The sequence below is a fragment of the Haemaphysalis longicornis genome, unplaced genomic scaffold (assembly GCF_048455015.1).
Source record: "Haemaphysalis longicornis isolate Haplotype H1 unplaced genomic scaffold, Haemaphysalis longicornis Haplotype H1 scaffold_8, whole genome shotgun sequence".
NCBI classification, from domain to species: Eukaryota; Metazoa; Arthropoda; class Arachnida; order Ixodida; family Ixodidae; genus Haemaphysalis; species Haemaphysalis longicornis.
In genome coordinates, this window is record NW_027526445.1 from 125,152,919 (window position 1) to 125,168,030 (window position 15,112).

The 15,112-nt window shown below is 45.7% G+C and overlaps 2 protein-coding genes across 6 annotated transcripts in view; one reads left to right on the forward strand and one right to left on the reverse strand.

Moving 5' to 3' along the window:
* The window catches only part of LOC144149815 (equilibrative nucleoside transporter 1-like), a 150,668-nt gene extending 137,177 nt beyond the window's left edge, over positions 1 to 13,491 (forward strand). For all 5 annotated transcript variants that reach the window (XM_077681474.1, XM_077681471.1, XM_077681470.1 and 2 more), the window contains 6 exons: positions 348 to 381; positions 476 to 552; positions 3,153 to 3,267; positions 4,179 to 4,264; positions 10,556 to 10,755; positions 12,401 to 13,491. In XM_077681474.1, the coding sequence (XP_077537600.1) occupies positions 348 to 381; positions 476 to 552; positions 3,153 to 3,267; positions 4,179 to 4,264; positions 10,556 to 10,755; positions 12,401 to 12,512 (624 nt within the window). In that variant the 3' untranslated portion in view covers positions 12,513 to 13,491. The remainder of the gene's footprint in view (positions 1 to 347; positions 382 to 475; positions 553 to 3,152; positions 3,268 to 4,178; positions 4,265 to 10,555; positions 10,756 to 12,400) is intronic.
* LOC144149814 (uncharacterized) overlaps positions 13,090 to 15,112 on the reverse strand; it is a 43,582-nt gene continuing 41,559 nt past the window's right edge. The window contains exon 6 of the mRNA XM_077681468.1: positions 13,090 to 13,405. Coding sequence (XP_077537594.1) covers positions 13,345 to 13,405 — 61 coding nt within the window. The 3' untranslated portion in view covers positions 13,090 to 13,344. The remainder of the gene's footprint in view (positions 13,406 to 15,112) is intronic.

A 15,112-nucleotide genomic window follows, 5' to 3' on the forward strand; every position in this document is an offset into this window, starting at 1 on the left:
GTTGGAAGTTAGCGCTTGTGCCCGTCGCCTCCCTGTGTCCTCCGTAGTTTTTTTTTTTTTTTTGCACTACACGAAATCATGGTTAACAACTAGCACTGTGTCCGTGTTTCCATCCTAAGTCCTGTCGTTTTTTTGTTCAAGCTGAAATTTGAAGTCGATATGGAAAACCAACTCGCCCAAACCCAACGCCCAAACCCAAGCAATTCCGACTTTCTCAAAGTTCATCCAGCTCATACTGGTTCGGCCTAATTTCACCAGTTTCACGATCACCTTCAAGTTTCAGGACATTCGGCATGATGAGAAATAATCAAGGAACACACTTCACTCAATGCGTCCTTCTCTTACAGGATTTTTACCACTACTACATCTCCACACAAGCAGGTGAGCCGACGCTGTTTCGAGGTTTTGTACTATTGCTTTTGTGAGAAGTAGCCAACCTGGCTTTATATGGTGATGCACGTGACTTGCTGCGCAGTCTCCTACAAGGCACTCGACAAGATCTCAATGGGGACGTCGAGGAGTAAAGCGACGCCGTGGGAGATCTTCAAGGGGGTGAGATTAGTGACGCTGACTCTCTCTGATCGCGGCATTCGTATACTCGGGTACAACTTAAGAACGGCAACGGGAGTTGCCGCTGTGCCTCGTCATCGCAGCCGGATATTACTCCGCGCGGCGCAGGTAGTGCGTCACTGGGAATATCTTAAACGTTGCACGAGTCACTCCCGTTATTTTTTGTACTTAATATGCTTATAAACGACTGCAGCGACGACAAACAAACTACGTGAGGGAAGGCAGACGATATCACGTATTCATAGCAATCTCTATTCAAAACGCGCGCGCCCGTTGACATCCATGTCGCTTAGGCGGAGTGATACCGTACATGAGCTATTGCCGTTCTTAACTTGTTCGCGAGCTATAGAGTTATAGTAAGACATTTGTAGTCAATTTTTATGCCGCATTGTCCCCCTAGTGTGAATGAAGAAACACTAACCCTCTCCACGGTCATGAGAAACCCTGTTCACATCAAATACAGCCTCCACGAAAAAAAAAAAATCTGATAAACCGTAACTGATTTGGTTTCGACTTTATTTTTTAGTTGCACGTCTGGGATACGTCCCATTGCATTTTACATTTGTCGCTGGATTTTTTTTCCCTTATTTTCAACGTTGCAGCTCCCTAGAGTAATGCTGTCATACAAAAGTGTTTTGGTGGTACTTCGATTAAATAAATAAAAAAGTAGGATTAATAAACGCACAAACAGAACTAGTCAAGCTGTAGAAGAAATACGTTAACAATCAAAGCATCCTTACACATGCACTGATTAAACTCTTGTTTCCATAATTCAGGAATTTCAAGTAACAAAAAAGCCATTAAAACAGAATACAACTTCGATTAATTTGGAAGAAAACTTAGTATTTGGCAACTCATTTACTCAATTCAAGCCCTGGAAGGAGCATTTCTAGCAAGAAATCATAATTTCCACCTTCATTTCTGACTAGATTGGCAGATTCTAGCTGGAATTGATAGCTTTAACTAGAAAAATTATTAGTCTAGCTAGAGGCGATTATTTCTAGCTTGCGGGGGTTTTTCTCCTTCCAGCTGTACTAACAAATGCTAGCTGCAAGTAATAACTACCAGCCAGAACAAAATCTCAATCCAGCTAGAAATGAGGTGGAAACTACATTTCTAGCTAGACATTCTGCCTATTTGTAACTAGAAATTTTTGGTTCAATAATCCAGCTGGAAAAAAAAAATATTTTCACCTGGGAAACAAAAAAGAGTAAACGTTACACAGCGTCAACAGTAGCACGATAGATTGAACACTGAGAGCACTTATATCAGTGGGTCTCTTCGATTGAAGGTCTCAGATTCACTGTGGACTCCCTGAGAAGCAATCCGGCATCCATTTTTCACATACATTATTACTCAACTGAGAACCTAGTTTGTGGTCCATCTGCGGACTATCCGTGGTAATCCGAAACTGTAAACTACAATCCCCAGTATGTTAACTACACATTAGCATTCAAGTGATGAGATCAAACGAATCTAGAAGCACCTCTACAATAAGCCACTCATGTTTTTTTTTTTTTTTTTTTGCGGTTTGTGTGGATGGCGGCGACCGCCAGTTGCACAAATAAAATCCCGTGACGTTACAAGGACCTGGTGAAAAAGTGGCGTCCCGACTGCTTAATCCATTTTTAATCCAACTTAATCCACTTAATCTTTTTTTTAATCCACCGCTTAATCCAACTAACGCGGTTGTTTGAAGTTTGCGACAAAATTGACATAATAGTCGTCGGGACAAAGCAGGCGTTCTAACGAACCGAACCTGCATTTTCTCTTCATGGCCCTTTCAGTATCAGGGCCCCATTAACAAATACTGGTCAAGTGTTTTTTTTTTTTTTTAATGCGGAGCATTTTTTAGGCTCGCGATGTCACTCGTCGATGTTGTCGGCGCCGTCCACACGCTCACTGCGCATGCGCGTCGCGTCGAGGCGCAGGTGCGCGTCTCTACCCCGTACCCTCCTCGCTCTCAACAACAGGTGCGGCGGTGCGGGAGGAGCGCGTGTACCCCGTGCGCTCCGTCGCTCTCAACAACAGCTGCGGCGGTTCGGGGGCAGCGCGTCTGTGCGCGCATGCGTCGTAGCTACCCGTGCGCTGCGTCGCGCTCAACAGTAACGGCGGCAGGGCGTGTACACGTGATAACGGCGTAGTGGGTGCGTGGAAAGTTCGCGCGCTTGTGTACGGAAGTGTGCGCATGTGCGTCTCTCCCCCGTACTCCTCTTCCTCGAACGCGGGCGGTGTGTATATAAGCGGCGGAGCGCGCGTTCGGAATTCAGTCAAGGGCGTCTTTGCTTGGCTTTCGCTTGACTTGACGCTTTGCTTGACGGCACCAAGCAATAAAGACAGACTTTAACTTTACACTCCTTGCCTTCGCTTCTCCTTCATTCAATAAATAAGAATAATAAAGACGAAATACCAATTAAGCATTCCCAAACCATACCCAATTACGCAACATTCACGCGATACCCCCACCACTCTGCGACGCATATACTCGAGTACCCCCCGTGGGAAGATGCGGGCGAGTTTTTTTTTTCCTGTTGCGGTCGCCAAACCAAATTGAAGCTGTTCTAAGCGCTGTTCCTTTGCAGGGCTGGATGTACTTTGCGTCCATCGCGCTCATCTTCTGGGTGACCCTGTCCATCTTCCCCGCCGTCATGGTCCTGATCGTGTCCACCCATGCGGACAGCGGCTCTATCATGTCAAGTATGGGCATTTGAAACATCTAGGGGACGGCTTGGCGACTCCGTCAAAACGCCTTTAAAAGCTCCAAAAGATCTTTGGGCGGGGTTCAGCAGTGCTGAATGGAACAGCGTGCGGATCTTGTGAAGCTGAAGCTTAATTCTTTGTGGTACGTCAGTGCGGTAGAGTGCAGTGTTGCAAACTTTACGTAGCTTGTGTAGCCTTGTGCACTTATGGAAAAATTCTTACAGGAAAATTTTTTTTGTCCTACCTTCTTAATGAATATGTAACGGATATATGTCAGAACAAGGGCCTGACCCCCATGGAGTAGTAATTAGCCAAAATACCTCCCAACTGAGCAAACAGCCGTGGTTGGAAACGGCTCCGACTTTTGACGTAGTAAATCTGGATTCACGGCCTCTTTTCAAGGAACCAATAGCTTGCGGTTCACACAGATAGATTAGTTCTTGTCTGTGTAAGGTGAAGTTGGCATTGCTTGTATTGAGCAGAACAGTACGTCTTTTGAATGAACGACCCGCCGCTGTGGCTTAGTGGCTAAGGCGTTGTGCTGCTGAGCACGAAGTCGCGGGTTCGATTACCGGCCGCGGCGGCCGCTTATCTGATGGAGGCGAAAAGCAAAAACGCCCGTGTGTGCGAGATTTCGGCGCACGTTAAAGATCCCCAGGTGGTCAAAATTAATCCGAAACCCTCCACTACGGCGCGCCTCATCGCCTGCGTTGCGTCAGCGCGTTAAACCCTACAATCAATCAATAAATAAATCTTTTGAATAAACGCCACTCGTACTTTTTCATTTTCACGCCCCTTTTTAAGACGAAGATAGCTCGTAATTAACCTCACACCCACAATTGTCTGTGGGTATACACCCTGACTGCAACAGTCTAATATGGAACTATGAACTTCCTACTCTGTTCCAGCCAAGCTCTTCCTGCCCATCTCTGGGTTCCTGGTGTTCAACGTGGGTGACCTCGTTGGCCGAATCGTCTCTGGATTCCTCCCACTGGTAAGGCGCGCTTGAAACACAGGCCAGCTGACATCCCGAGGAATTAAGCTTCAAAGCAACATTATGTGGCTGGTAGTTAAAGTGCCCGCGCCTTAACCCTACTCTTTAACCGTTACAGCTAAATCCCCTCGTTGTTTCCTGCCTGTCTAATAGGTATGACAGCCCAAGTACAGAACAGAGCACGGGTTGGAGAGTTTGAGGGGATTTCTGCTCCATGCGTCCAACCAGCGACCTCTAAATGACTTTTAAAAAAAAGTAATTCGAAAATAAAATCGGGCAGCGCACATCCTATTTATGATGGCAAGCGCATAAAATAGAAATTATTCTTATTTCACGAAGCCGTGCTCCGTTTACATTTTGGGGCACCTGAACGTCTAACCTAAGAAGCTGACAATTTAACATCCGGGAACTGGGTTTCCAATTTTTCTATTCAAACATTGCAAGCTCGCGGCTTCGAGTTGTCCAATTCTTGTGAGATGTAAACCTATGCTTCACGTTCATCACCTGAAGCTACCACGGCGCCCATGACGCGGCATTAGAGACGAAACAGGTGCTTCCAGTTCAGACGCTCCTATGTACAGGGAGGAAAAAAAGATGAAGGAAGCTCACACTAAAACGTAAGGTAGCATAGGTTTACGCAACCTTCACTACCATCCCGACGGGTTAAGTCCACGATTGCAGCTGATTTGCTTCTTCTTTGCTGGCGCGAAGACTTCAATTAAATTTACCCCATCATTGTTGCTACAAGTGTGGCCTTCCTTCATTTTTTTTTTTTTTGCCAATTCCGGCCAATCTCCCCAAGTTGGTATGCTGGCTTGACAAACGTGCGGCGTGGACGCTGCCTGTCAATGCGAGGCACGCACACGCGAGCGCTCAGAATTTTCTTTGTTTTTTTAACTGCCGGCGGTCGCCGCGAGCCACGCGCTGTGGACACGAAAAATAACGATTAAATGCGGACACAAAAAATTAACGATTTCCTAACACCTTCGCTGTTAAAAATCCTACCCCACAGAATGGTTCTCAGATCCTGCCCGACTGCATCGTATATTTTCGGCATGCTGACTGATTTGATTGATTGATTGTGGGGTTTAACGCGCCGACGCAACGCAGACGATGAGGCGCGCCGTAGTGGAGGGCTCCGGATTAATTTTGACCACCTGGGGATCTTTATCATGCGCCGAAATCTCGTACACACGGGCGTTTTTGCTGGCATGCCGACTGTTCGCTTTTGCCTACTCTCCCACGCAAGTATTAGGGCTTAAGAAAACAAGCGGGTAATTTGGAATTCCTCCTTTTAAATGCAACTCTTCACGTTACAGGATCCCTTCCTCCCACTGAAACTGTACTCAGGTGTGACCCACCCAATCATGATTGAGCACCAAAACGACTGGAATTGTTTTGGTGCTCCTTTCAACCCTAGCCAAGCGAGGATTCACACAGTCAGTCACTCGACTGGCTACACACAATGGCGAACGCGAGAAATAGGGTGCCTTGATGCTCGCGCGCTCCGCTGAGGGTGAGGACAGCCGCGTCGTCTGCTACGGCATCCGCCATTACGCCTCCCACCGCAGCTGGGTAGCATGCGCAGCGCGCGACCATTTGCGGTGCACGATACGTTCAGGAACAAGCGCACGTTCGCAAGCTTTTCTATTTTGCGAAGCTTAGCCAGCACGTAGTGCTGTTGTTGCCTAAAGGCTTATCAAAGGAACGAAGTATGCCTTGTAAGCTAATGGCCTGTGCCTGTGTTAGGCGTCAGTGGTTGACGTAGACTTCATTGTATTAAAAATGAATCTTCTTCCTTAGGCGGGAAACAACAGACGTTCGTTAAGTCTAAACCTTTACCTATCTTCTTTTTAAAAACGTTGTTCCAAACACGCTACCCATCGTTTAAAGCACTTATACAGGGTGTTTCAGTGAACATTTTCAAAAATTCCTGAGGGTAGGCTTTTCAAGAAAAATAGGAATTCTCTTAAGAAACAAGCTGTCTGGTTCGGCGGACGTCAGCAGTTATGAGAAACATGCGAATTACATAGTTAATTAACTAAAATTGTCTAATGAACTTTTTAATTAGCGGAGTTTGGCGGTTATTGCCAATGGCGAGTTTGTAGCTACGGAGAAGTCGATAACCGATCAGTTTTTAAAGCAATGAAAAAGGCACTCTGTAGAGCCCTGCAGCCCGCAAAAATCAAGTATTTTTCCGGCATGAAACCGAAACGCAGAGCACATGGTGCGCCAGAAGTGTAGTGAAAACGCAACATCCGCTGATGACGTGTTGCAGTGACTGTGTCGCCAAATTCAAGAAGGCTCTGGTGATTCCCCACGCTAGGGAATCAACTTATATCAACGCCATCGCCTCCTGTATTTTTTCAATGATCAACGATCACCTTATACCACGGCTAGCGTTATCTTTTCTTTCGTTGGTAGGCGCAAGAAAAAAGCTAGCCATATCGCCCACTGCGCGGTCACCCGTTTCAGGAGCGCTAGTGGGCGTTGGCGACAGTTTTGTTTTTCTTTTTTCATTGTCTTGTCCACATCTGAAGTGGCTACCAGTCGTGCAACATGTGAAACGTCACCATTCGTTCATTTTTTTTTTTTTAAGTGCGAATGCACTTTATAAGCGACCCCAAACCATCCACCGCCGCCGGCGGCGGCGGCGTCCGCAGTGCTCCTCTATATTTAAAAAAGAAACAGCATCCGGCGCCAGGTTTCGATCCGAGGACTTTGCGGCCGCAGCGCGACGCTCTACCGACCAAGCCACGGACGCGACGCTGATATCAGTGTTAGTGACGCGCCTTGTATCTTTAACGCATTCAAACTACGTCGTCAGCGGCGTGCGTTGGCGACTCAGCGGCGTTATAGCGGCTTGATAACTGCGTGGTGTACACGTGATACTACAAACCCGATGGAAGAGATGGAAGAGAAGGCGGCGAGGCGGTGGGCTGCGGGGGCCGAGCGCAAACGCCGCAAGCGGGCCGACAACCGTGCATTCGCACTTTCACATTCTCCCCCTCGGGGAAATGCGGGGGAATTTTTTTTCGTCAGGTTTATCTGCTGTTCGTTCGTAATCGCTGCGTGTTAGAAAGCGCATCAGACAAAGGAAAGGTTTGTTTGCTGGGTGAGGAAGGCTTTCGCGGCTGTGGCCGCATGCTGAGGCTTCCTAGCTAGGGAAAATTGCACTTACATTTCGGATTGGCCGCCACATTCATTGAAACACGTCACCAGCGGACGTTGCGTTCGCTCAAGACTTCCAGCGCTCCTCGAACGCCGAGTTTCGTTTTTGAGCGAAAAACAACGGCAGGTTTCCTCGTGCTACAGGGCTTTAAACACCGACTTTTTCGTTGTTTTAAAATATGATGTGAAAACGTCTTCTCCGGGGCTACAAAATCACCATTTACAATAGCCACCAAACTCCGCTAATTAAGAAATTAATTAGTAGAGTTTAGTTACCCACCTAACTAATGTGCACGCCCTTCATACTACCTGGCGTCCGCCGCAGCTAGCAGTCTCCTTCTGAAGAGGGTTTCTTTTTTTCTCGAAGAGCCTATTTTTAAAAATTTTTGAAAGTGTTCGCTGAAACACCCTGTATACATGCTGCCAGCAGCCGTACATGTACCTCAGCGTAAAAATTTCAGTATTGTGGAGCTAGCTACTGTTTACAAACAATGTTTACAAACAATTTATAATTTTATAGAACTGGCATAATTGCATTGCACGCAGAAAAAGCGCCCCCTCCCGCCGCACCCCAAGGAATAAGGTGCCGAGCGGCATTAGTGTGTAAATATGCTGGTAAGATGAAATGTGAACTTCTTTATTAGTATTCTTGCGGAAATGATTCAAATATTTAATTTTTTGTGGTATATAAACACCTGTCTTTCCCTTGTTATTATCTGACATTGATACCCATCCCCCGCCTCACCATTTACAGGAGATACTTTACGGGCATATCTGAACACATTACATCCATACTGTCGCTCTAGTTTTACGAACCCCCCCGAAAATTCCAGTGAACATGTGATTTATTCGTGTACACAAATGCTGCGCCTACAGAAGCAATTTCACTAATAAAACCCTACATGGAGAACTTGCTGAGGACTGTCGCTGACTCGCTGTTATCTTCATGACTGCATTCGGTTTCAGCCTTTCCCAACCATCCCGCAGTTTCATTCATAGTAGTTTGGTTCAAAGTAAGCCTGCAAAGAAAATTACAATTGGATTTCAGCAGACTGGCAAAGTAGCGATGAATGTACGTCCTTGTCATGTAACCAAACCTCATTTATGCGCGCTGTATGATCCCCGGCAAAAACGAGCTGCGTGTGTGACAGAGAGAAGTATTTATTCATTGGAGAGGTTAGCTCCAGGGGAAAATTTTAATAATCGGATTTCACGTGCGTTTTCCCGTGAGCCGTTTCAATGAGCGCGACAATGGACCTTGCCTGCTGTTAGGGTAATGGTTTAAACCTTTGAACTGAACATTTATGCGAATAAAAACAATCAGTTGACGAAGAATAAGGTTTGTGGGGCGAGGTTTTATAAAGGGCGTTCCTTGCCTGTTGTTAGGGTAATACGTTAAACCTTTGCACTGAATGTTTGCGAATAAAAAAACAATCAGCTGACGAAAGATAAGGTCGTTGGGGCGATACTTTAGCAGGCATTACAAATTTATTTCTATGAAAAGTTTGTAGCCAAGTCGTGATTTCCTACTCGAGCAGAATTTAATTATCGTGTAAGAATGACACAACACTGCGGAATAGGCCTGGGCTTGTTTTTACTTGTCATTTAAAAAGCACTGCTTCACAAGAACAAAGACGGCGGTAACCGGCCCGGCATCGTAACGCTGAACATTTTCCGCGGTAACAGCATAACTTGTGTCCAAACGTTCTCATTTCGGAAGAGGCATGCAAGTTTCGACGAAGTTGTGGAAAGCGTGCACAAATAAATATAAGTTCTGAACTCAGGGTGAAACTTTCTTACGCAGCGAAACTAGTCTGAAAACCTCGGTAGTACTTTTGAATGTATCAGAATACTCGGGGCCCTTTACGCTGCTCCAAATATTGCCCACACGTGTGCTTTTGTAATCAATAAAAAAAAAAATGGTGCGCTAAATATTTCTGGCAGATGAAATAGCTTCGCGCTCAAAAAAATAAATGTTAACTTACGATACAAATGGATGAGGCTTTGGTGAAATGCCGCTTGTCGCGCTTGATTATCGCTGTCCAAAGAAGCATTCTTTTCGATACCCTGGGCCAGTGCTAGAGTTTTCAGCCATTCATAGAATAATTTTTGCCCTCCGGCCTGCAGCACAAGGACATGGTGATGGAAACGATCGCATAAAACTGGCGGGGAACGAGCACCGAGCGAGCAACAGCATGCGCACCAAGCGCCGGGGCCCGGCCGGAGGAGTCAAAATGGCGGCCACGCTGCCGCCAAGGCCGCCGAGGCGGCACCTGCCCTTTCAAAAGCTGACACCACTCTAAGCGGGGGCGCGCGCATCGAGGCACTCTAGCGAGAAATCACTGCACACGACACCTATCGGTGACTGGTAAACCATCTGTCAATCGCAGCACACTGAGTGGATGTTCTGCAATCCTATCACAAGATGTTCTTTCCCTCCGCAAATTAATGAGCGGTAATCTAGGCAGATGGCAAGCAATCTCCGTGTGGGAATTTCTAAGGGTTCGCAAACCCCTCCACAAAACTTCCTCTCCTCGTTTTTCTTTTATCTGCCAAAATTTGCTGGCAACATGGCACGTAAGTTTGGCTTCTCCGCAAGCCAGCTTTTTGCACAACAGTGCCGCTGTGTGGAAAAGCCAGACAGAAAAAATCGGGCGTATAACAGTTAGGTGCATACAGATAGATGACTCTGGCTGCAACAGCAGGTTGTTTGCAGTATGTCATGTACAACACTCTGTACTTCATTGTGTGGTCCCCCATAGCGTTTGTGAGCCCAGAAGATACCTCTAGCACACTCACGGTTCATAAGCACTGATCTAGAGTTCGCAAAAAAACACGGACTAGCCGTGGTGGCTCAGTGGCTAAGGCGCTGTGCTGCTGAGCCCAAGGACATGGGTTCGACCCCAACCGCGGTGGCTGCTTTTCCACCCCCTATCTGTAGAGATTTTGTCACACGTTAAAGATCCTCGGGTGTTCAAAATTAATCCGGGGCCCTCACACTACAGCGTGCCTCATTGTCTAGCTTCGGTGCGTTAAGCACCACCATCAGACAAGCTGGCAAAAGAAAACACAGGCCTCAGGGGCTGTCATAACGGGTCTGCTTTCGATAATGTATTTCAGCCGGCGTCGTGGAGGAGGACCTTATTCGCCCTCTGCCTGAGCCGGGTGGTGTTCATACCGCTTTTTCTCCTGTGCAACGCCTACCCCCGGTACAACTTGCCGGTCCTGTTCGAGAGCGACACCGCCTTCGTCGTGCTCATGGTGTTCTTCTCGGTGTCCAACGGCTACCTCGTCACGCCGGCCCTCACGCACGCCTCTAAGTGAGCACACTCTTCCTCTCTCAAGTGGCTAAGACCACTGGATATTTTTAGTGTTCCGCTTAGAAGTTATGCTGACTGCAGGTGCACTCACGTGAGGTTTTTATAGCTTCACTTATGCAATCCAAGTGTCCAAACAAGCCATCTTTTTTAGTGTTCCGTTTAGAAATGATGCTGGCTGTAAATGCACCCAGTTTAAAATGAGGCTTCCAACTTCTGGAATTTTAAGTGGCTAAGACAAGCTTTTTTTTTTGTTTGTTTCGCTTAGAAATTAAGCTGGCTGTACGCAAGCTCACTTTAGAAGAAGGCTTTCCACTTTACAGGAGCCATGAAGAGAAAATACAACTTCGTGTAATTTGAAAGAACTAGGATTCAGTATCTCATTCAGGTCCAATACAGCCCCAAAAGATGTGTTTTTAACGAAAAAAAAGCAACAATTATTTAAAAACTTTCAGATTTTGCGCCACAGTGACGTGTTATGAGCAAGGATGTCATACGGGTCAACAATAAAGCATAATTTTCAGTGCGTTAACTGCACATTAGCATTCATGTGATGCGGTCAAATGGAACTAGAGGCCCCATTACAGACGTCCAGTCATGTGTTGTCATGACAGGTCAGTTAGGCGGTCGCCAATCGCACAAACAAGGTTCCGTGACGTCATAGAAAAGTTGCGGGAAATTGGCTAGGGGGTTGCGACTGCTTCAAACGTTTTCTTTAATATCTCCGTTATTTGTTCGAAGATTGCGATGACATTGGTATCAATTGTTATCGGGACTAAGCAGTCTTTCTAATAAACCCAACTTGTATTTTGTCTTCATGGCTCCTTTAACAGCCCTTCTCCAATATAGGTGGCTAAAACAAGGCAATCTTTTTTTAGCGTTCCACTTAAAAATTATGCTGGCTGTATGTCCACTTAAAAAACCTTTTATCCCAACCACATCTCTACAATGTCACGCCAGCAATCACGGCCACCTTCAAACAAACAGTTTCCCCTATTCACAGACAAAATGAGTGAAACATGGCATCACAAAAGACGTGATCTAATCTTTTGATGATGATATCACTTTGATAACTTCCGTAATATTTTTAGCGCATTGGAGTGAAGCAGCTTCGTGTGCAGTACTACTAATAGATATTGGCACTTTAGTATTCTTATTTAGACTGTTTGAAAGTAGAGTAACGATTTTTAAGGCTGCTTCTGCTTTGCCCATGCCCCAGAGAACTTATCTTGTGAGCCTCTCTAACAATTCAACAATGCAACGTCCACTCAATTAGCTTTGTTTCTTGTTTCTGCACAGAAATTAGTGCCAGTGAACATAGCTCACCAGACTTTGTTCACAACAGACATACAAATAATATCTTTTGCCCGCTTTTCAGCGTAGCCGAAGGTGAACTTGAATGGGAGCATTCTCTAGAGAGATCACGTTGCAAAATCAAATGGTTACACAATGAGAACACACAGAAAGCATGCCCACATACCGTTTACATGTCCTACAATTTAATTCAAAAACATTCCCTAGACAACGGTGCCATTACAAGGGTTGCCACGACTACCAGCTCGCTCTTTCTGCCATGTACAATGCACCAATTCAGAGGTTAAAGATTAAACAATTCCATTTCTCTTGTCCCCCACCCATCACCCTCAAGGTCGACAGCGACGGAAAACCAGGAGATGGCCGGCTCCATGGCGGCGGTCTTCCTTGGACTTGGACTTCTTCTAGGGTCCGTCTCCTCCTATGGAACCGTGAAGCTCCTCTAGACGCATCCGACAAACCTATCGTGCATGTGTGCGTGTTTAAAACGAACAACGAAAGACTGCAGGATGGGGCCCAAACCAGCTTCTACGAGTGCCTCTACACCATCACGCAATCCGACAGGAAGCCCAAATCCAAGGCTGTTCCAAAGCCGAATCCGAGGCCCCTCCATCGCAGTCTTTCCAACCAGACATTCAAATGACAGCGTCCGTGATCAGTGTAGTGTTCAAGCTGCGGGTTGTTGTAGAGTGCACTAATCGCAACATATTCCAAGCGCTCCCTACTGGACTGTGAATTTTTACCACCGCGAACTACCGCTTATGTGGTCAAGATCAGTATTTCGTGCTAGGATTGACACAGTTAAGTGGGTGTGTGCGTTGCATGCATTTTGACTGTCATTTATTAAGCCACAGCATGTGAATGACAGAGGCAGTAACCTGATGCCATGTTCCACTTGGGCGGCATGCACCGACAGCTTCGAGCACTCGCTTAGACTTTATTTAAAGCAGGACTACTTATGCGCGTTCAGAAGTCAGCCCTCTTGTGCAAAAACCAGCTGAAAGAAACGAGACGACACAAAGCTCGAAACAGGAAAGGCAGAAACCGCCGTTTTATTTCATACAATGCTAGTGCTGTTTTTAAATAAAGACAACAGCCCAGACGACGGGCTAAGTTCAGCTTTTTCTGTCCTTTTTTGTTCCGCTACACCCACACAAACTCAACGAACCGACACACTTTCTTCCCACCCATCAACAAACACAATGTCCAACGTTCTTTTTACGTCAGAGAACAGCAGTCTTACGGTCGACAGGTCCAGAGGTAGAGGCAATTTTTCTATTATCTGTGCACAATTCGTGGCGTTACAAGTGTTATCCGCCTCCTTAAGGGCTGTTTGTTCCTGCACAAGCAATAAGGAACAGCAGAGCCATCAACAATCGATAAAACCACTGCAGACGTGTCGAAGACATGTATACTTCGTAAATTGGGGGAAAAAAAAAACCTTTGTTTACTTGAGTAATTTCTATAGCTCTTCTTGCTACCAGTCCCCGAAACAGAGCACAACGCCTCTCCTTGCATTGCATGTACTACGAACAAACTCGGCCTCCAATTGACATCGGGCCTCACTTTCAGAGCGTAGGTATGACTTCCATGCTGCCCGGCCATTCGCTGTTGTAGCCCCAACGCACTTTCTGCCTGTTATTACATAATGCCCTATAGCCTACAGCCATAACTCTGCAGACAGAATTTGTCATTGGACAAACTGTTAAAAGCCAGGACTTCTTTCAATTTGTGTGTCCCATTCAGGGGCCAGTTTTCCTGCTTAAATTCTTTCGTTCTGACGTTCGGTTCAAAACGGAAAAAAAAAAAAAAAAAAAATGAATCTAGCGTCTGGTCCCAGAAAGCCGCAACAAATCTGAACGCAGAAACACTGATGCACACCAATTATAACTATCCGCGGAAGGTGGTACCTAAAAATGTCTTCAGCTCATGCCTTGACTCTGCTGTACAAAATGGAGCAATGAGGGTCGACAGGCATTTTAGGTAGTATTCACAAAGGGCTCAGTTGAATAACACTGCGACTATTTAACAAGACAGTGCATCGCGTGTATAGTGAATGTTAACAATATTAACAACCTCCGTTGGCTGAGCCAACGATAAACCTTACAGAAAAAATGTTCATGGGCACAAAAGAAGAAAAAAACCCCAATAGGACACTGATTTCTCTTTTTTTTCTCTCTTTTCTTAGTCTTAGTCTTCTTTTGCGCTTTTGTAAAACCTCTTGCACGCACACCAACTTGCGCAGTTCGTTGTAATCACTTAAGTAAAAATGTGCAGGGCCGAATGAACGCGAATGCAAAAAAAAAAACAGATACAGTCATGCCTGTATCTGTCATTTCTTGCTTTCTCCATGCTCGTCTGCTCAGTGCCGCAAGTTATTTTATTTAAATCATGAACCAATTAGCTCAACAGCCAATTTTGATAAACCCTGCTTTGCAATTGAAAGGGCAACAGATCACTGGTTTCCTTAAGTTTTCGCAGAGCGATTTGATAATGCCCAACAGTAGAACACATGCCTGCACAAAAAGCGACAACTGCGGGAAGTCGCTTCATTGCCACCACATCCTTCCGCTCGAAAACTTATTACAACAACAAAGCAAATCTTTTTTTTCTGTTAGAACGTCACTCTAAGTGCAGAATGAGCTAGATGTGAGCCAAAAAAAAAGCAAAATTCCACATGTGCACTGCTTTCCAGGCACTTTTGGTGCCGAATGTCCAGCTACTATACGTCAGTTTACACACAGATATGGCGTGCCCTTCTTGGGGATTGTACCTAGGCACACAACCTGGCTTACGCAAACAAAACACGTGTCAGCTATCAGAAAAATAGAAAAGGAAAACAACATTACTACATGCAACGTTTGTTGGCAACTCAAAATCGGGCACCACAGCATATCAGATTTATCGGCAAAGTAGGAGGAGTACTAACATGTCTTCAAATATCAAGTTGACATCAAAGTAAAAATGTAGAACCAATATGAAGCGCAATGCCGTGGCAAATACCTGATCTTTATACATGCAAAAACACTTTTCCTTCCCTTCAAAA